Raw genomic sequence first — 20,934 nt, forward strand, 5'->3', positions numbered from 1 at the left:
GGACATGAACTCACAGTGGTGCGTCTCTATCAAGAAAATCTCCTGATCAATCTGCTGTGCGACGACCTACACGTACTAACTCTATTAGACGGACGGTCGTGCCTTAGCTTAAGGTTTAAGTTTTTTGGGGAAATAGTTAGGCAACTATTTCGTAATTACATTTCGTAATTATTTGGTAAATATTTTCCTTCCCAAGGATGGGGGCTTCAATACATGTGCGCTCGTGAATTTTCGAAATATATTATTAAGTCTCACTTAATAAAATATATTTTATTTCATTAATCAAAAATACTTTACTTCCAAAATATAAATATTTTTCCCAAAAATATTATATTTTAATCCTTATTATTTTTCCCAAAATATTACTCTTGTCAAAATACGCGTTCATTAGTATTTTTCCGAAAATGCTCAAGTTACGTTTAAAGATCGGGTGGTATTAATAATACCGTTGTAACTTAATATTTATTGTGAAGGCGTTCGCATTATTTTGGAATCATTAACATTCGGTAATATTATTTTTACCCTAAAAATAATATTTGTATAGTTCTCAAAATAATCATAAAAATCTCACAAGTGTTGTTATGAAAAATATATATATATATATATATCAAGTATATATTTATCAAGTTTTATTTTGCGAAAATCCCACCTCCGACACTTAGAAATTTTGTAAATAAAATCGTGGCGAAATTTACATTTTTGCAAACAAGTTAGAAGCATATTTATAACACTTGTGGTGAAAATATTTCCAAGTGTTAGGTTTTTGGAAGAATTTCGCCAGAGTTTCCCCTGTAACTGGAGGTGGCCACGCTTTCAAGCGTATCATTTTCTTTTATAATTTCAAACAACAATGTTCCCAATATTAACCAACAATATTTCAAACCATCAAACTAGTCAAAATAGATATAACTCGCAAAAATACATGAACTTGTGGTTTATCTAAAATAGGTAATAACTTTCCATTACTTTTAGTGGATCTTTGTATAAATCAACTCGGTTTCTTGAGAGTCTCGTTTTTAAAGAAAATAAATTTCCACAACTTCTTGTCAAATACTACAAAAATAGTTCTTTTGTCAAAACTTTGTGTTACACAAGTGTCTACACACTTGTGTGTTTACAAAAATCACTCTTGTTCATGCAAAACCCGGTTTAGAAAATATGATTTCTTTTGACGCTTGGTCCTTTGAAAATACCACTTGTAGATCCGTAGATCTACTAGTTTACAAGTCTATTTCATAAGAAAGATTGTCTTTACACAAGTTCATGCTTGATATGTGGTAGTGTTCATCATTTAACCCTTCATATTCTAAGTCATGTTTCATGATCATGACTTAACCGGGTTAGATGACGATCCGAGCTACTACTAATCATAGATCAACACTAAATAATCACAATAAAACAATTCTTACAAGTTTTACACAACTCTATAGCTTTTATCCAACATGTTTATCATCTTTGTAAACTTTTAGTATGTCATCTTGTATGTTCATGATTTTTAACCGACAAAGTTCATTTTAACCACTTTAGAATAGATCAAGAAGGTGTTTAGAGTCACTTACTACTAGCTCGAGGCTAGGGAAGAAACTAGTCGGAAATCGAGTGGATAAAAGCAATGTAGTGAGGTCCTTTGCAATCCGAGTGCACCGAGGTTCCTTATACGCGATCCTTAACCCTTGTAGATGCTTTGAATGACTTGATCAAAACCGAAAATGATGGATGGGTGGTGCTTGGTGTTCGGCCGAATGGAGCAAGAGAGGAGAGAGTAGAGTGAATTTTTCTAAGTGTTGGTAAAGTGAATGTTTAGTCCAATAAGCATTCTTATAAACCTCCATATGATAATGGTCCAAAGGTTAATATGTAGGGAAGATATTAGGCAACCATGATTAAAATAATCATGCAAGGACAAGGGTGTCCCCCTAGGGGACGATTTCGGTTTAGGGGGGGGGGTCTTTGGTTCGATTTCAACTAGGTGGTTAGGATGTAGTTAGATAATTAGGAGGTTAAACCGATTTGTAGTATGTTATGCATTATAACGGGTGTTAGGGTATTCGGGGACCCTAACTGGCTCAGAAAAAGAAAAACAATGTTGATGGCAATATTTTTATGTTCCGGGTATAGTCCGGTTGTTCGGTTGGATAGGGATCCGTTAAAGTGCTTAACAAAGCTTTAAAGTGTCGTTAATACTATTTTTAGTGACACAACTTATTCCCGACACTTTGGAAAGTGTCTAGTAATGTTTTCCCATGTTTTGGCACTTTATTAGGTAGCTTAATGCTGAATTTTTATTTAAAGTGCTGAATTTTGTATTTAAAATACGTTTTAGGCACATCCGGTCACTATAATTATCACCTAGTGGCGCAGTTCTACAACCCTCTTATCCCTACACTCTCTTCTAGTGTAGTAAACTATCTCTGGTTCATACAGGCCTTAGAGGTAGTGCCTGCCTGATGCTGGCTATAACAGCATGTTTACTGGGTTATCCGTTCATTGTGCTACTGTGCTTTTGTGCATCAAGATTGTCACTAGAGTTCAGTATGTAATAACGGAGTGACAGCAAATAAGGTGTGATGCAAGTCTGTGCATGTATCAGAATTCAAGTAGCAGTTTATCCATAATTTCAAGCAAGCACAGTAATTAAGCAGTAATTAAATATTAATTAAGTCGTGCGGATACCTGATTTGGTGAGGGTTGTCACAGTGTATGTGGTGAAAAAGGACATAACAGTCGAACATGTAAAGATAAGGTTTCTTCTGATTCTATAGGTTCTAGCAACGCAATGTAATTATGTATAAAAATTCTGTCAAAATCAGATATCAATAAGTAAAAAAAAATTGTCATTGCGTTTTATGATGTATAGGTTTCATCTCTTTTTGTTACTACGTTTTGAGATATCCTTCATAAATATCAGTTTGTTTTGTTTAATTGCGTTTTATGATAACAACAATATATTGTTATTTCGTTTTATACATAGAACAATCATAACAAGAAATGCAAGTGGTTATCATAAACATTGCGTTTTATACATAGAACAATATATTTTAAATTGTTTTTTTTATTATTGCTTTTTATTGTAATACAGATCATATATCAAATTAAACAAGAAATGATGAGAACCCTAAGCTTCCATCAGGGATTTCCAAATCACTTATCAACTTTTTTTGGTTATTCCATTTTATACATAGAACAATACAATATACTTTAAATGGTATTTGTTGATTATTGCGTTTTATTATCATACAGATCATACATAAAATTAAACAAGAAATGCAATTGGATATAATAAACATTGCGTTATATAGATGATGATAGTTTTTAAACCCACAAACATGATGTTTTCAGACCACAAAATTAAAGAAAAATTACTAGCATGATCAGCTTCATGAATCAAAGTTTGTTTCTTCATCGGATGAGAACCCTAAGCTTCCATCAGGGATTTCCTCATCACTTTCAGATGCAACCCAAAGTTCAACCTGTGAGACTACTGCGTTTTGGAGCTTCTCTGCAAATTTGCTACCAGAGTTGTTGATGATTGGTATTTCAGATAACTGCTTCAAAAAGTTTAGATCCTCACTTGTAGATATGTCCTTTGGGTCATACATCTCCACTTCACCATCGTCCCAAGTCACTGAAACTTTGAAAGTTTCCTCAATGAACTCCCAAGATGTAACCTGGGCATCTTCAGTTGCAGTTTGATTCGGATCACCATATCTCTTGTGTAGAATTCTGAACAGTGCGACTGTTTGATTTGTGTAACAAGAAGGTGGTATACCTATTTCGTTCATTCTTTTCAAAACATTTTCATTGCAGTTATGAAGAACAGAAGGAACAGAATGGTATTTTATTTTTTTTCCATCAAGGAATTGAAGAACGAAATTGCCTCTTTTAACCCACCAAACTGATAGTTGTGGATTAGCCATTTTAGGGTTTGTGTGTGTTGGGTATTTGGTGTATTTTTGGTTTATGATGAGAGCAATGTGAAAATAGTTTAAGATTTCTGTTCTTATATATTGGTAGAGGAATTTGAATCAACTGTTTTAATAATAAAAATGATTATTTTTTATTTTTTTCTTTGAATTGAATGTTCAATCATACACAGTATTTGGTATCAGGAATCCAAAAGGCTTTTTAAGGCTTTTGGTCTAATCAACTGTATCAATTTCTATCATACAGTATTCATATATTGTATATTATTTTATTTTTTTATAACATTTCGTTTTAGAAGATTATAATATATTATTTTTATTATTGTCCTTATTGTAATTATGTTTTTAATTTGTTTTTTGTGTTATAAAAATTTTAAAAAAAATTGCATTGCGTTATAAATTATATTGCGTTATATGTTTGGAAATGAATAATTAGAAAAAACATTGCATTTTATATTCAAAACATATTAAAATTAAAATTGACAATGTTGAGTTATAGCATACTATTAAAATGTTTTGTTTTATAAATTGTATATATATTTTATAAATTTTTTTCAAAATAATGTTTAAATAATTTTAAAGGATACATATTGCGTTTTAAAATAACAAACAAATAAGTGCATTTTAAAAATATCATCAAAATATTGCGTTATATGAAAAAACATTGCATTTTATAATAAGTAGCATTTCTAAATCAAAGTAACTAGCAAGATCAAGAAAATAATGAGTAATATTAAAAACATGCTAAATGATAAAACATTGCGTTTTATAATAAGTAGCATTTCAAAATTAAAGTAAACCAGCAAGAGAAAGCCTGTCTTTAATCCTATCTAAACTAGTGTCATAGGATTGTTTTTTAAGTTTCGCACTGAGGTCTCGAAACTTCTTTGAGTCCTTAATAACATAATCTCTTTGTTCGTTGATTTCGTGCAATAATATCTTCGCGATGAACTTTCTTCTTAAATCTTCAAGTTGTGCGGTCTGCTTGTTGACTGGTTTTTTGTTTTTACCCCTTGCAGTTTCTTCATACTCCACGTTAAACCCACAATCCCATTTTTCGACCGGTTCTCCATGATAACATTCCATATGACGCATAGTGAATATACCACAGTCAATGCCATTATATTGTGTCCTCCATTTCATCTGCATTCTAACAGGGGTTATTCCCTTTATATCATCTGCTTTTTCATGTCCAACAGATTTAAGGTAAGTTGCCAAAGCATTCCTCTACAGAAAAAAAAACAAAACAAAAAGATTAGGTGGTTTATATTTGTGTTTTAAAAGCATAAGTAAGAATACTTACTGTATTTTCAGGCACATCCCCATATTTAGCTTTATTTGTTTCTTTTTTGGCACTATTGTCAATGATGAATATTTGTTTCTCTTCAAGATTGAAGGAGATCACAAAGAAATGCTGTATATAGAGAATCGGGACAAGGATAATTTTAAAATCCTTTATGCTTTTTAGCTTTGCACCTTGAAGAATTTTTTCTATGTTCATTGTGAATGCTTCTATCATCTTTTCTTTATTTGTTTCTTCCTTATCATTCAAAGGAAAAGCCCGCGTAAAATTAAACAACTTAACATATTATTGCGTTTTATGAAGTTAATAAAACATACAGCTGCGTTTTATGAAGGTAATAAAACATACAGCTGGGTTTTATAAAACTTCATTCAAACAAAGTAAGCATTGCGTTTTATTAAAGAAATAAAACTGCAATGCGTTTTATAAAACTTCATTCAATCAAACTTCAAAATACTTCATTATACGAATACAGAAAAATTGAGTTTTATATATCATACCAGCATTCGAATAGTACAGAAAAATCTTGGAGTTTTGTTGTCTTTTGATCTTCTTTTTTCTTCTTCATTCAAAATATATGACCAACAACTGATTACTTCTCCGGGATTTCCAATCCTGGCCTCATTGTTTCAACAGCATATCTATATAGAAATACATGATCTTTAATTTCAAAGAGAGTATCCCTGCAAAAAAAATTAATAATTAAATTATAATTTTTTTTATTTTTGTTTTTTTGTTTTAGTGTATATAAATGAATTTTTACATCATTTCTCCTTCTGCATGGAAAGCATATCCCGATATGTTGTTTTCCTGTGCCGTTCTTGCTTCCTTCATTGCTACTTGTCTTAGATAGTACGATGAACAAAATACTTCTGGTACATTTTTCTCTCGATCAGGTTGTACCATCCTTGTGATTATTTCTTCTGTTTTGCTTATATCAGTTGTTGGTTGTTCTTGATGAACTGATTTTGCAGGTGTTTTATACGGATCTTCTTGTGGGTTGAGGAATGATGTGTTTTGAATTAGATCACTGATTTGCTTTTCAGTATTATCATGTTCTTCAATTCTATCAAACATTGTTTGTATTCCAGTAATTTGAACATCTTTTTCGATTGATCTATTTTCAGATTCCGCTTGAATTTCGGTTTGTGCAGCGTGAGGAGTAGCATCAACTTCAACTTCATTTTCATCAACATTTGAAGACAACTGAGAAATTTTCAAATCAAAGGATGGTACCTCATTATCCTGAATTTTCTTTTGATTTGATTTTTTTTCTTCTTCATCAGTCTTTTTGATCATCTCCAACATTAATGATGGAGTTTCTTCGCTAAATGATGATTGTTCCATTGAAGGTTTTTCAATGTGTGTTTGCAGAATAGATGCAGGGTCATTGTTACTGATTTTTTCTGGATTGGAGGACTGGACTACAGCTGTGTTATCCTCATTGCGTTTTGCATCATCATCATCATTGCGTTTTATAATCAATGGTGTTGAAATGATTTGATTTTCAGTGTCTTCATTTTGGCTCAAATTTAGAAATCTTGATGGTGTTTCCATCATAGTTGAATCAATATTAACTTTCTTGTGCTTTTTTGCTTGATGGTTTAATTTTTCCATCAATGACACCCATTCGTTTACTTTGTTATGAAGAGCTTCACTGTTTGGATATTCTTCGACAGTCTCATCTATGCGTGATTGGATGTTTTCGAAAATTTCTTCAAATCCTTTTAAATGATCATCCAAAACAGTCACAAGATATTCTTCATGTGATTTTTTATCTTCAATGTTCTTCATATTTTCATCGCCACTTTTTGTTGAATGAATGTCAGAAAGACCTTCACTTTGATTTTGTGATGGCATGAAATTACGCAGTCGGCTTTGACTGTCTACCCACATTTTATCTTTATTTCCTATTGATGGTTTAATGAAGAATTGCCCCCATGATCCTCCACTTTCTGTTTGTGTTTTCTCAGTTTCATTGGTTTTAATTGGGCTGTTTTGAACATTTTCTTGATTCTCTTGATGAATCCAGTCTGTTGCTGCTTTAAGTAATGTGATTGGTTGTTCTTCAGCATCGTCTTCATCATTTTCTTCAGATTCATTTTCAAAAATTTCTTCGTTTTCATTCTCGGATTCAGTTGGATAAACATAAAATTCATCCTTTTCATCTTTCTTTTTTTGTTTATTCTTTCTGACTTTTTTCTTTTTATCCATTACAAGACATCTCCCCTCATTTTGCGCAGCAATTTCCAATTCATCTTCAAATTCTTGTAATGTTGTAGAGTCAATTTTATCAAGAGAGAACTCTTCAGTGTTTTCAGCATCGTCAAATCCTTGTTTTTTGTAAGCATATAGTATCTGTATGAATCATTGGGTTTTAGAAATGTAATCAATTCAAATTTTGTTGCGTTTTAAAATATAAATCATTGTAAACAACTTACAAAACTAATGTTTTGTAACTTTAAATATATTGCGTTTTACAAAAACATTGCGTTTTACACTAGAAAAGAAGTTTTAACAAACGAAGAATATAAAAAAACAAAAATGAAAGATCATTGAGTTTTATAATATACATTGCGTTTTATAAAGTATAGTTTTAAACAAACAAAGAATATAAACAAGCAGCCTAAACAAGCATTCAGCAAATATGTAGCAATAGTGAAAGATCAGATTTCATACCGCTAACAATGCAATAGGTCCATTGAAGAGCTTCTCATTTCCAGGCCATTGTATTCTTGTACGCCTTAAAACGGTCAGAATATATTCACACCAATTAAAATCCTGGATTTTTTTGTCACTTTTCATTGATGGCAAGAATCTTTGATTAACATTACTACTTTGCATTGCCTCCGCCTTGATCGTAAAAAATATAACCAAAAAATTTAGTTTGAACAATCTTCCAAGCTCATTTCTTGATTTTAAATAATTAATCAAGTTGTGCGCATACATTCTCTTCAAAATATCTTTGCTGAATTGACCGCGCCAGAATTTAATTATAAGATCAGTCTCTTTTGGTCTCAATTTTTCCTCAATCACTGTTTTTCCATTTGGTATTTGAAATACCTTTTGGATAAATTCAGCTGTGATCTTAATCTTTTCATCTCCAGTATTTATCTCATCATTTTCAGCATCAAAGTTTTTTACCAGCCAATATCCGAATTTGCGTGGAACTGAATGCAGATTGAATTTTAGTATGCTCTCAAACCCTATTTCTCTAACAACATTCCTTTGCTCTTTTGACAAACCTTCAATATAATCTTTTAGATTATTGACTGCACATCTTATGTTGATTTTTTTCCGTCGTAATCATAATATGGTTGTTGTTCTGGTTGTTCTTTTGTTTTATCTTTCCTCTGTGATCTCTTTGGTTTTGATTCTGCCTTTTCCTTCTTTTGATTTTTTGTCGGGTTAACTCTTGGTTGTGGATCAACAAAATCATCATCTGATACATTGAATTGTGTTAAAAACATATATTTTTTCATGAAATTTGTTAAATGCGTTTTATGTTACCTGAATTTACTTCTTGTTCGGAATTATGCAGAACGATAGCTCATCTAGATTTTTTTATCATTGGAATCAGAAACTGTCTCTTCTGATGATTCTATCACCACTTTCTTTCTTCTCCTTTTTGTTTTTCCTCTTGTTTTTTAACTTTAAATAGAATAATGAAACAATGTCAATTAACAAATTTATGATAAAACGCATTAGCTAACACTATAAAGATAAAAAGCAGTGATTCCCAAAAACGCAATACTTTAAATCATATTATTTAACACAGCAAATTAACATTACATAATCTCATTTTGTTTTTTTTATGATAAATTAATATAAAACGCATTAGTGAACAATGTCAATTAACAAATTTATGATAAATCGAATTAGCTAACACTATAAAGATAAAAAAGCAGTAATTCACAAGTTTAAGATAAAACACAATAATTTACATCATATTATTTAACAGGCAATAGTTAACAACACATGTATCTCAGCAAATTCAAAGATAAAACGCAATGTTCTAAAATTCGATTACAATTATCATAATAATAATCTCTTTGTTTCTGCAACTTTATTAAGGTAAAGCGCATTAATTCACAATATATAAATCCCATAAGAAGCATTAGCATCTTAGATCATAGTTTTAACATAAAAAGCAATGTAGTCTCTACTAACAAAAATGTTAAGATAGGGGAAGATATAACTCATTAACTATTTTTCGGAACGGATATGATATATTAGGTCTACTGTACTTCATAAAACGTAACTTGAATTCAGTTAAAGAGCAAAAATAGATAAAATTACCATTGTCTGAAATATCTTTCCGTTTTCTAGTTCTTTGTTGTTTCATTGTTGATTTTTGGGTAATATTTTCTTGTTCATCTATCTTCTCTTCAGCTGATGATGTTTTTGGCTTCTTTGATGATTTAGGGTTTTCAGAGACGGATTTCTTTTGAGTAACTCGAATGTAAACCTTCAAATTATCTCTCGACGATGCCATGAACTTCAATGGAGTATGATTTTCTCAAATTTCTGTATGTGTTTGATCATTCAATGGAAGTGTAAAACGTAGTGCACTTTTTTTCGAAAAGTTTCTGTGTATATTCAACGGCGGTTATTTTGGAATTTGACGATAATACCCCTGAAACCCCGGAGAGCGTGTTTAAATGACAGTTTTTAATTTGATTTTGATCTAGACCGTAGATTGTGCAATTGGACGGTTATGATTGCTTTCCTATCCTTCCTAGCGAAATAAACTTCCTATTTTATCTCCACCCTTGAGACAAGATATCCTTGTTACTAATATCATTCACTTACCTTGTTCCAACATAACTGCATCAAAGCATCAAGTCATCACTCTAAATGGTTATCATTTAATTCATTTGAATCTTTATTTAATACGAATAACTAATGAATATGAGGCTATGCGGTATGGGGTACGGGGTACGTCCCCCATGCCGTCGAGGACCGGCCCCGCCAGCACACCATCCCCCCCCCGTCCTCGTCCTCGGCGTCCTCTGCTCGACGTTGGGGACGATCCTCCCATTTCACAAGAAGACAAAAACTATTCCCCCTCCCTCTCACACACCCCTATACATACAATATATACATACACATTTTAGGTCCATCCACTTAGCCCCATCCTACGTGTCGCTTACGTGACGAACCATCCTCCAAGGGAGGAATATCACCATACCGTGTAGCCTGATTAGATCAATAGGTAAAAGTAAACTAAAGATATTTACGAATCATACAGTAGAAACTCGATAAATTAATACTCGATTATTTAATAAACTCTCTAAGATAATATTTTTTGTCGGTCCCGACTCGGGGATAGGGTGCTAAATTAATAATTCGCTAAAATTATAAGATAATACATTTTTGATAATTTCTTTAGACCCCATATAAAATATAAATTAATAATTCCTTATATATAGCATATTACATGAATGATTTATGAAGGTTTCTTGAAAAATGACTCAATTGTCTTTTGTTTTTTGTTGAAATCAATTTCCCCTTAAATCTCGTCTCTAATTTTCCTTAGCATGGTAAGAACTTCTGGTGTTGTCTTCTCATAGCTCAACAAGAAATTGTTCAATGTGATTGCCGCTTTAATAACTTCGTTTCGCGAAGGGGGCTCCATTGTAGAACTTCATCATCTTCTTCATCGATATCATCTTTATTAATAAGGTGAGAGATTGAAGGTTTCTTTCAAATTGGGTCGTTCATTTGATATACATGCATTGTATACAATAGTTAAGTAGAAGCTTGAAAGGTGTTTGTAAACTAAGTATTCTACTATAAATTAATAAAATATTAATTAATATATAAATTAATAATTATTAATTTATCGATTAATTAATAACTCTTTTAATTAATAAATTTTGATGGTCCCAAGTGTATTATTTTATAGAGTTTCTACTGTATTTCAATTAGTTTAAGTCACTACAATTTAGTACATTATTTACTTTTTATTAATCCCAGATAGCAATGAAATGAAAATTATTAATGCATTAATGTGTCTTTTACCTAATAAGTTATGAATTAGTTAGTTATGAAATCAAGATTTTGACTTTAATGGAGCCAGATTCTCGATCTTGATGAACTTATTACAGCATCGTCATCTTAAATCTTGCGAGGATACTTGGTTATGGAAAAATAATACGGGGTCTGACTTCTTGATTAAACACATCGGACTTTAGATTATGTCAGCAGGGACGTATTTTGCACCCTCCTATACGTTCCAATGGAGCTCCTGGGCGATTACGAAAAGTAATTTTTTGTCATGTAGGGCTATGTTGGGTAAACTGCCTGCCAAATAGGGGTGTTCAAAATCATCTGAATTCAAAACCAAATCCGTATTATCCGAATATTCGAATCCGAATTTGGATAATCCGAATTTTCGGATTCGGGTTCGGATTTCGGAATTTTGTACAAAGTAGATGTGATCATTCTATGTTTTTGAAGTCTACTGGTTCTGTGTTTCTTGTTCTATTGGTATATGTAGATGACATAGTTATTAATGGGAATAATGAACAAGAAATTATCAATGTTAAAAAACTGGTTCAATCCAAGTTTCTAATTAAAGACTTAGGAACTTTAAAATGTTTTCTCTGGGATTGAAGTGTTAAAAGTAAATGATGGTTTGTGCCTTTCTCAACGAAAATATTGCTTGGAATTTCTTGCTGAATATGGCATGTCTGGTTGTAAGCCAATTAATAGTCCTATTGAACCTAATTATGTGGTTACTACTATGTGTGATAAAGAATCTGAACATTTGATTAATATAACTAGTTATCAAAGATTAGTTGGTCAGTTAATTTGCTTGTCTCATACACGACCTGATATTGCTTATTCTGTACATGTGCTCAGTCAGTATATGCAAAAGCCTACTAGGGCACATTTATTGTTAGCCATGAGAGTTTTGAGATATCTCAAAGGTTCTCCTGGTAAAGGTGTGTTTTTTGGTAAAAATGTAGACTTAAAACTAACTGCTTATGCAGATTCTGACTGGGGTAAATGCGTAGTGTCTGTAAAGTCAGTTACAGGTTATTGTGTGTTTTTAGGTTCCTCTTTAGTTACCTGGAAAAGTAAAAAGCAGTTTACTATGTCTCGTTCTACAGCTGAAGCTGAGTATCGAGCGATATGTACTGTAACATGTAATTTGGATTGTGAATTTGCTTGGTGAATTAAAAGTTAAACCTGAATTACCTTTGTCTTTATAATGTGACAATAGTGCAGCTTTAACAATAGCCGCAAATCCGGTGTTTCACGACAGAATGAAACATTTCGAGTTAGATTTATTTTTCCTTATGGAAAAAATACAAGCAGGTTGTATAGTTGCAATGGGTATTAAAACTGAGCATCAAATTGCTGACATTTTTTCTAAAGGTTTGCAAGTGGGTTAGCATAGTATCATTTGTAACAAACTAAACTTGTTGGATGTTTTTAAAAATAAAAGTGAGGGGGTGTTGAAATATATACATCATATCATATCATACACTCTTATTTTTATTTTCATATCATACACTTTTATTTTTATTTTGCTCTTATACATGCTCTTATACAAGTGGTTCTTTTTATTTCATATAACTGGATGTTGTGAGTTTGGACCGCACTTGTTGCTGAGCTATGCTATTGGAGTTTGGACTGCACTTGGTGCTGGGCTGAGTTATTGGGCTAACAAGACATGGACAGGCACACTTTGGGCTGGTTATATAAATGAGTTAACTCATTCATTCATTTGTGAACAGACTTCATTCACTTGTTCGAGATATTTTTCCTCAGTTCTCTCAGCCATCTCTCCTAGGGTTTCACTTCGTTCTTTGTTTCAGTTAATTGTCGATCTTGTATTAAGATCTTCTTGCTTCTGTTAGATCTGTTGCGAGAGTAGTAGATCATTATGTTAATGATCTATAGTTGTGAGAGTTACAGATCATTGAGTTGATGGTCTTTGTTGAGAGTTGAGAATTATTAGAGTTGTCGATTGTTCTTTTGTTGGCTGGATCGTTAATAATAAAGAATTTTTGGGTTGATACATGTTATTTTGACAGATTCAGTATAGGGTCTTCATGCTTTTCCAAGGAACTCGACATTGAACAAGAGAACTGAATCTGGTGGGATGATGCAAGAACCTGCAAATGCATGAATTGAACATTGTTAGATTCGATGTTTTGATTGTTGATTTTGAAATATGAAACCTTTATTCGCCTCCTTTGCAACCAACTCCTTGTAAGCAATATCCGAGTTGAGGATGAAGCTTTAATGTCCTTTTTCCTCCTATTTTTACAATTTATAACATCACCTGTATAACATGATTTAACAAAATAAGAATTGAGTTTAGGGTCAACATGTTTGGGTCATAACAGGTTGACACTTGATTGACATAGTTAAAAACGTATCTGGACAGCTTATGTTTCGGTAATTGTGTTAAATGGGTTTATTGTATGATCACGCATGTCTAACATCACAACGACACAATTTTATAACTTTATAAATAGTTAAAAAGTATCATAAATCGACACCAGGGCCGTCTCCGAAAATCCCAAAAAATTTTTTGGCCCTGTTCGAGATAAAAAATTTGGGCCCTATTCGCAAATCTTTATATAACATAATCTCATCAATCATTCAATTATATAACTAAAAATTCATAATACTACGATAACTGTTATGAAATAGATAAAACAATTATCTAAATAAACTAGAAATCATTCAATCATTCTAATTATCGAAATCAGGATATGAAAACACTTAGCGACTCGTAAACTCGAAATAACTCGAAATCAGACTCGAAACAACAGTAAGATCATTCAATCATTCAGAATGGTGTGAATACAAGAAAGTAAAAGAAGCAAAAATATCAATTAAACATCATCGTTTTTCAGTAAAGATGATAAACACATTAAGCTCTTGGTTTTAAATATTGTTAAAAGACCATAAACAATAAAACTTGCTATGTATTACAAAACAAAAGGAATAAATGTCCAATTAGTTACTTCATGTTTACTGCAAATTTGATCATAAAACATAATTCTTTCTATGTAATTTGCTTTAAACTAATTAAAATTAAAAATAATATAATATGTCAAAGAACAAATATGACTAAACTACTTTATTACTTTTTCACGATGAAACATAAAAAATACCTCTTGAACATCAATCGACAATCAACAAACAAAAATCAAAAGACAACAAACAAATACCTCTTGAATCGCGATTCTGCGGATGTCTGATGTTGATGATTCCTGAATCGCACTCCTGTAGGTTGCAACGTTTGATGTCGATGACTTTGAATTTTGATCAGAAAAAAACCCTGGTGCAAAGCAAAAACCACGCGACTTTTGATTTCCTGCCATGATCGACCGACCGATTGTATTTTCACAAACGTTTTTGGGCCTATAATAAGTTAAGGGATTGAGTTTGTTAGCAAACTTTGGGGCCTATAAAAAATTTGGGCTACATATATAAAGAAAACATAAAAATTTTGGGCCCTTTAGTTATTTGGGCCCTGTTCCCAAGCTCACTCTGAACTTGCTTATAACCGGGCCTGATCGACACAACACGTCTCCTTGGGATCTTATGAATTAAATGTATCATTGATTGAAACGTCCGTCTTATGAATTAAATGTGTCATTGGTTGAAACGTCGTGTAAGCTTAAGCCCAACCTTAATTTGTCGAGAAGATCCCCTTAGCACGTAATTATCGATTAATGTGAGCAGTGTATTTTTATAATTTTATAAATAATTAAACCTATTAAATTCACACTAACACTTAGTAACTTCTATTTATCACGTTAAAAGTTAACTATGCCGTAACTTTTATTTTACCATGTTAATTTGAGATCACCCATACACATGGGTACATAAACAGAATGAAAAGCACGTCTTAATCTAATTGAAGCGTATATATAAGTAAAACAATATGTGAACAAGAAGAAATAAAACAAAGATTCTTCTTAATTTTTTGAGTAAACTGCTATTTTGGTCCCTGTGGTTTGGGCACTTTTGCCATTTTAGTCCAAATCTCAAACTTTTTAAATCTGGGTTCATGTGGTTTGCATTTTTTTGCCATTTTAGTCCAAATTTCAAAAACTCTCATTTTTTACTGTTCCAACATGCCTATTTTGTCTTTTTGTGCAGGGGTAGTTTTGTCCAATTATTTTTCATTAAACATTTTCTTAATTAAAGTAAATAAATTATTGGTCCAAATAAATACCCTTATTAAATCTGGTTTCCCCATCATCAACCCCCAACACACAGACATTATCTCGGATCATCTTCCCTCCCCCCCACAAATCATCGCCGACATCTGCAATAATCCCCATATAAGCAACATTTGACCTTTGCTTCCTAAATCTGACAACTCAAATTCTTCTTTTAAACGGACCCTTTTGAATCCTTCACATTAGATTCAAGAACACCCTCAACAAATAATAATAAAAGAAGAAGAAGAAGAGTTGCAGGTGTAAAGATGTTGAAGGTTGAAGAATTAACAGGTGAATTGCAAGAAATGCTTAACCACCTCGTACACCCACCACCACCGATCTTGCTGCAACCACCTCAACACCATTCATCAAAACCAACCACCACCACCGAAACGTCGCCGTTCGCGTCGATTGCGTCATCTCCGAAGATGATCCTTCTTCTTCCTCCAACTCCTCCGACAAACCGAGATCCAGCTCCACTCTCTTCCGCATCCTTATTGGGGGTATTTTAAACAGATTCAAGCCCTATGATAATTAGTGAAAAAACCGTTGTAATTTTGAACTCAACAATAACCAATACCTGAAGGACGAGGGTACCAGCGAGTTTCCGGTGAGTCAAATCGGACGTTGGTACTTTGTTTTCAGCTTTAATAACAAGTTTTCTTTCCTTCTCTGCGGGCTTTGGCTTATACTGTGGGATCCGGCAGTGGGTTGGCGGCGGATTCAGGGCGGAGACGCTTCAGACGCCGGTAGACGAAGCCTTCGTCGTTGATGAGCTCCCAATCTTGTTCGTTGAATTCCATTGATGGAACTATAAAGTGGAAAATCTTGTGAGTTGTCAGATTTAGGAAGCAGAGGTCAATTGCTGCTTATATGGGGATTATTGCAGATGTCGGCGATGATTTGGGGGGGGGGATGATCGGAGATAATGTCTGTGTTTGGGGGTTGATGATGGGGAAACCAGATTTAACAAGGGTATTTATTTGGGCCAATAATTTATTTACTTTAATTAAGAAAATGTTTGATGAAAAATAATTGGACAAAACTACCCCTGCACAAAAAGACAAAATAGGCATGTTGGAATAGTAAAAATGAGAGTTTTTGAAATTTGGACTAAAATGGCAACAAAATGCAAACCACAGGGACCCAGATTTAAAAAGTTTGAGATTTGGACTAAAATAGCAAAATTGACCAAACCACAGGGACCAAAATGGCAGTTTACTCTAATTTTTTATACACTATTTATAATTTGGGTCTTTGGGTGATGGTTCAGTTACCTAACAACACGAAAAAAATGGATATTTATCATATACACGTATTTAGAAAATAAAAATAAATTATTTTGAGTATACAATCAGATAAACAGGTATATAGGGATGAACTCAGTACCAACCGGTACAGGTACTGAAATTACTGGTATCGAAAATCCCCAAAAGTGGTACTGACACCGAATATATCTGGTACGGTACCGGTACTTGAGGGTAAAAACCGGTACTGAAAATGTCAAAAGTCAATACCAAATCGGTACTGAAAATGTACTCGGTTCAATAAATTCAGTTCTTGTATCTGATACCATTTACTCATCCCTACATATATACATTATTGGGCGGGTACACCACCAAATCTCATACTCATCCCAAATCCAAAAAAAAAAAAAAAAATAATAATCCTATAACCGGTCAGACCCGACCCAATACTTGTCTCAAAACATTTCGAATTTAGAAACCGTTCAAGCGTCGTCCCTAATTTAAAAGTAACTAGGATTAAGACCTGCCCGCGTTGCAGCATGGGTACATCGTAAACATTGAATGGATTAGTCGAAACGTTATATGATGCATTAACCACATGAAAACACACATTTCGACGTATCCAGTTGAACTCAATGTCACATGTATAAGCATTGTGATTGAATCAAACATAAAGTAAATCTAATTCATATCGAACAATCATAATGTATTATATGTGACCCAACTCATACATAGAAAACGTAACGTGTATGAAGGAAAATCTTCACATGTAATCGAAAGGAATTAATTAGAGTTTTCGAAAAAAGGGAGAAAAAGAAACCATAATTTGACTCCACCCGGTTCGAAACAAATTTTACGAAACATACATAAAATAAACATGAAAACAGATTATATTTGACCTGAATCATTTACCAAAAAAGTTTACGTTGAAACGTAGAACAACTTGAATTTATATCAAAACGTACATAAAAATATGCACGTAAAACAGGTTTGTTTAAACGAAAACGTATTATATTTGACCTGACTCGTCTATAAAAAAAAGTTTACTTAATGTAGAACAAATCATATTTATACCTACCCGTACATAAAATATGCACGTAAATAATAGTTTTAAGTAAAGGAAGTATATGAGTAAACCGAAACAAAATATTAGTAAAAAATTTAATAGGTTAAAAACGTTCGTAAAACCGTGCCAAGTAGCACCAATGCCACAACGACATCGACTTTCAACTCATAAAAATAAAATAGATAAAATGGGAAAAATTACACTGAACGAAAAGCAGACTTAAAATCGTTGAACTACGCACACCGGTTATAGTGTGTTAATGTGAAGAAATTAACCAGAAACGTAAAACGTAGAAAATAATAACTTAGTCGATCTAGGACGTGCCAGTTGCGGTGAACTTGTGAAAAGGGAAAAAATAGACACGTTGCGATGTATCTGTTAAATAAGAAAAATAGAGCAAAAAACGTTGAACCGCACATGCACTGTAACAGCCCGAAAACGGGTTTGGTAATCAAACCCAGTTAATACTAAAAGACGGGTAAACTACCGTTAGCGGCAAAAGTAACCCGGTAAATATTAGGATTTAAATAAATAATCCTAATATTAATTAAAAGGCTGATAAGAACTTTCAAGGAATAAAAGGGATAAAAGGCCTGAGTTAACGGAACTTAAAATAAACGGGTTAGAACTCCCGGGACTCACTAAGTTAACTAGGGGTAATTAATCTAGTTAACTATTTGTTTAAAAACAATAAAGAAGCATGTATTAGTAAGCCTTTTATAAACCGAACGATAGTTGAGGGACCAAAGTTGTTAAAATTGAAACAAGTAATATTAAAACAAAATAATTACACCAGAGACACACACTTAGGTGTGTGTCTGGTCGATGTTACACAAGGGCGATCCAGGAGCTCCTCAACAAACCCTAACTCTTGCAAAATCTGCCAAATTGAAGGATTAAATCTGTTCCAAATCGAAATCCAATCACAGAATAGTGATCTCCTCAGCAAATGGATCATAAGGTATGTAAATTTCATAGAAAATTTCCACCTAAAATTTCTGGATGAACATAAGAAATTCGAAATTGATGTTGCATGATTGTGGTATGGATGAAATTGAAGTGAAATAGTGTCTAGGAATAAACCCTAGTCATTAGATTGTTGAAATATTGCTTAATTCTTGTGAAACTCATAAGCACCAATGAAGGTGTTAAGTGGGTTATGTAGAAGTATGAAAACACTAGGATTATGATTGTTGTTCTAGTGTAATTTGAATTCTATAAAGCAATTTCAGGTTTGTTGATGTTAACATTGAAGTGAAATTGCCAAATTGATGATTATCTTAGCTAAATGACAAGTTATGAACTTGATTGTAAATATGTAAAAATTATGCCCACTAGGTGTTTGTTAAAATGCCTGAATAAAATCGCGGTCCACTCGGTTGTGTATAACACTTGATTATTATAGGTATTCGGATGAAAGCTAAATAGTATGATGAAATGGGTCTCGCTTATAAAAGGGAACCAGTGTGTCACACCCAACCGATGGCGGAATCATCGGGGCATGGCACTGAGCGAAACAGATTGTCCAGAAGTTTCCACAACAACTATCATTACCATTCAGTTTAATAATACGTCCCATACCGTATCCCAAACAGTAAAACAAATTATTACAGAATACAACTAGTCAAATACTCTGTTCCGACAACTCAGATTCAAATATATAATTCATGTTGTTTGTTTGCTTCTAAAGACCCCTAGCTTGACCACTACAGATAACTATTTGTTGGGGGGCTCTAGAGCTTTATTCTAGCCTCGCTTCCCTAGCAAGTAAACACCTTAAACACCTGTCACATACGTTAAAATAAAGTCAATACATATAATGTAAAGGTGAGCATACAAGTTTGATAATAGCATATAGAGTTCGAAATAGTTTACGCATAACCAGCACGTACACAGAGGAAAACGAAGCATGTTAATTATCGACATGGATCCATCGATACCAATGACTGCGGGTTGACTGCCCGAGGCAGTTCGCAATACATGATTACCACCGTAATCCATGCAAGTAATGGTCCTTAACAACCCCCGTGTGAACGGGTGCTGAGTCCAAACTATAGTACTACGTCGTTAAGGCAGGTAGACAACATTCAATGTGTAAACATAACAACAAGCATTCATTTAGTCACGTAATACATGCAGAACGGTTAACGTTTAAATAATTGAGCAGTTTGTTCGATTGTGATTTTAGTTAGGTAACGTATGTAACACCCAAAAGTGCTAAAGCAAAAAGTGTTCGAGTATACTCACAACGATTGATGGATTGAAGGGAGCGCTTGTGAGTAGGGTTAGCCTGAATAGTTCAATAGCATAACGATGAGTAACGCGTAAACTGGAAACAAGTGTTAATGGGTCGAACAGCCTGGTCGATCGGACGGAAGGTTCGATCGAACGGGTTGCTCGTTCGGTTTGACAGTCCGTTCGGACAGCCTGTTCGGTCGGCCGGTAGGCTCGATCGGGTGGGCTGTTCGAGTGGATTGTTTCTTCCTTTGAGTAGGATGTGTTTGTGTATGATGGCTTGTCCTTGTGAAGTTTTCGTTGTAGTATTTGAGAACAATGAAGTGTCCTTACCTTTCAGGTCGATCGATCGAACGACCTGTTCGATCGGCCGGCTTAACCGATCGGTTAGGTACTTCAGTAATGAGTCCTCAGCAGGATGTCACCTGATCGGATGGCATGTTCGATCGGGTGGCACTCCAATACGTCGAACGAGTTGAAAAATCGATTAAGTGTTGAAGCATAGTATCTCATGATCCGAAGAGTAATGTTATCAAACGGTCGTTCGATCGAACATCACTTCGTTCAATACTATACTTCATGAAATTGTCAAAGTGTGGGACCATGTGCTAGCCGATCGGCTTGCCCGGTCGATCGGCTGACATGCCCGATCGGTTGGGCTGTTCGTTCGAACAGCCTGTTCTACCGGTCAGCATCCTGACCTGGTTGGCCTGTTCGTCTAACACTTGGCTGTTCCGATTGTTTGACGTTATATCGAGGTATTTTGACAACAAGCTGAACCATGGAACCTTCGTTCTTATTTGTTTCCCCTGTTCGGACAGGAATCACCCAAGTCCGGTCGGCGAACGATTCGGAACGGAGTTTAAGTTTAACTCGAAATCGGTGAACCTCGTAGATAGAATCCGGATCTTGAACCACACAACCATTAGAATGATTAGTGAGTTAGCTCAAGCTCCGTCTC

The 20,934-nt window shown here is 33.7% G+C and overlaps 1 protein-coding gene across 1 annotated transcript; it reads right to left on the minus strand.

The window, feature by feature from the left end:
- Nucleotides 1–5,818: 5,818 nt before the first annotated feature.
- On the minus strand, nt 5,819–9,721 carry LOC110870114. The gene is made up of 4 exons (XM_035976020.1): nt 9,526–9,721; nt 8,290–8,471; nt 5,990–7,584; nt 5,819–5,909 (listed from the first exon to the last, which is right to left on the minus strand). Exons 1-4 carry the CDS (start codon nt 9,719–9,721, stop codon nt 5,819–5,821), a joined length of 2,064 nt encoding a protein of 687 aa, XP_035831913.1.
- Between the last annotated feature and the right edge of the window lie 11,213 nt (nt 9,722–20,934).

Source organism: Helianthus annuus, chromosome 8 (genome assembly GCF_002127325.2).
Source record: "Helianthus annuus cultivar XRQ/B chromosome 8, HanXRQr2.0-SUNRISE, whole genome shotgun sequence".
Classification (NCBI taxonomy): Eukaryota; Viridiplantae; Streptophyta; class Magnoliopsida; order Asterales; family Asteraceae; genus Helianthus; species Helianthus annuus.

What these genes read in the sequence shown, in the direction of transcription:
- LOC110870114 (XM_035976020.1), bottom strand. Translation starts at nt 9,721, where the DNA reads ATGGCATCGTCGAGAGATAATTTGAAGGTTTACATTCGAGTTACTCAA. An exon ending in CAGCTGAATTTATCCAAAAG is followed by an intron (nt 7,585 to 8,289) that starts GTATTTCAAATA and finishes TGATTCATACAG; the next exon opens with ATACTATATGCTTACAAAAA. An exon ending in CATGCAGAAGGAGAAATGAT is followed by an intron (nt 5,910 to 5,989) that starts GTAAAAATTCAT and finishes TTTTTTTTGCAG; the next exon opens with GGATACTCTCTTTGAAATTA.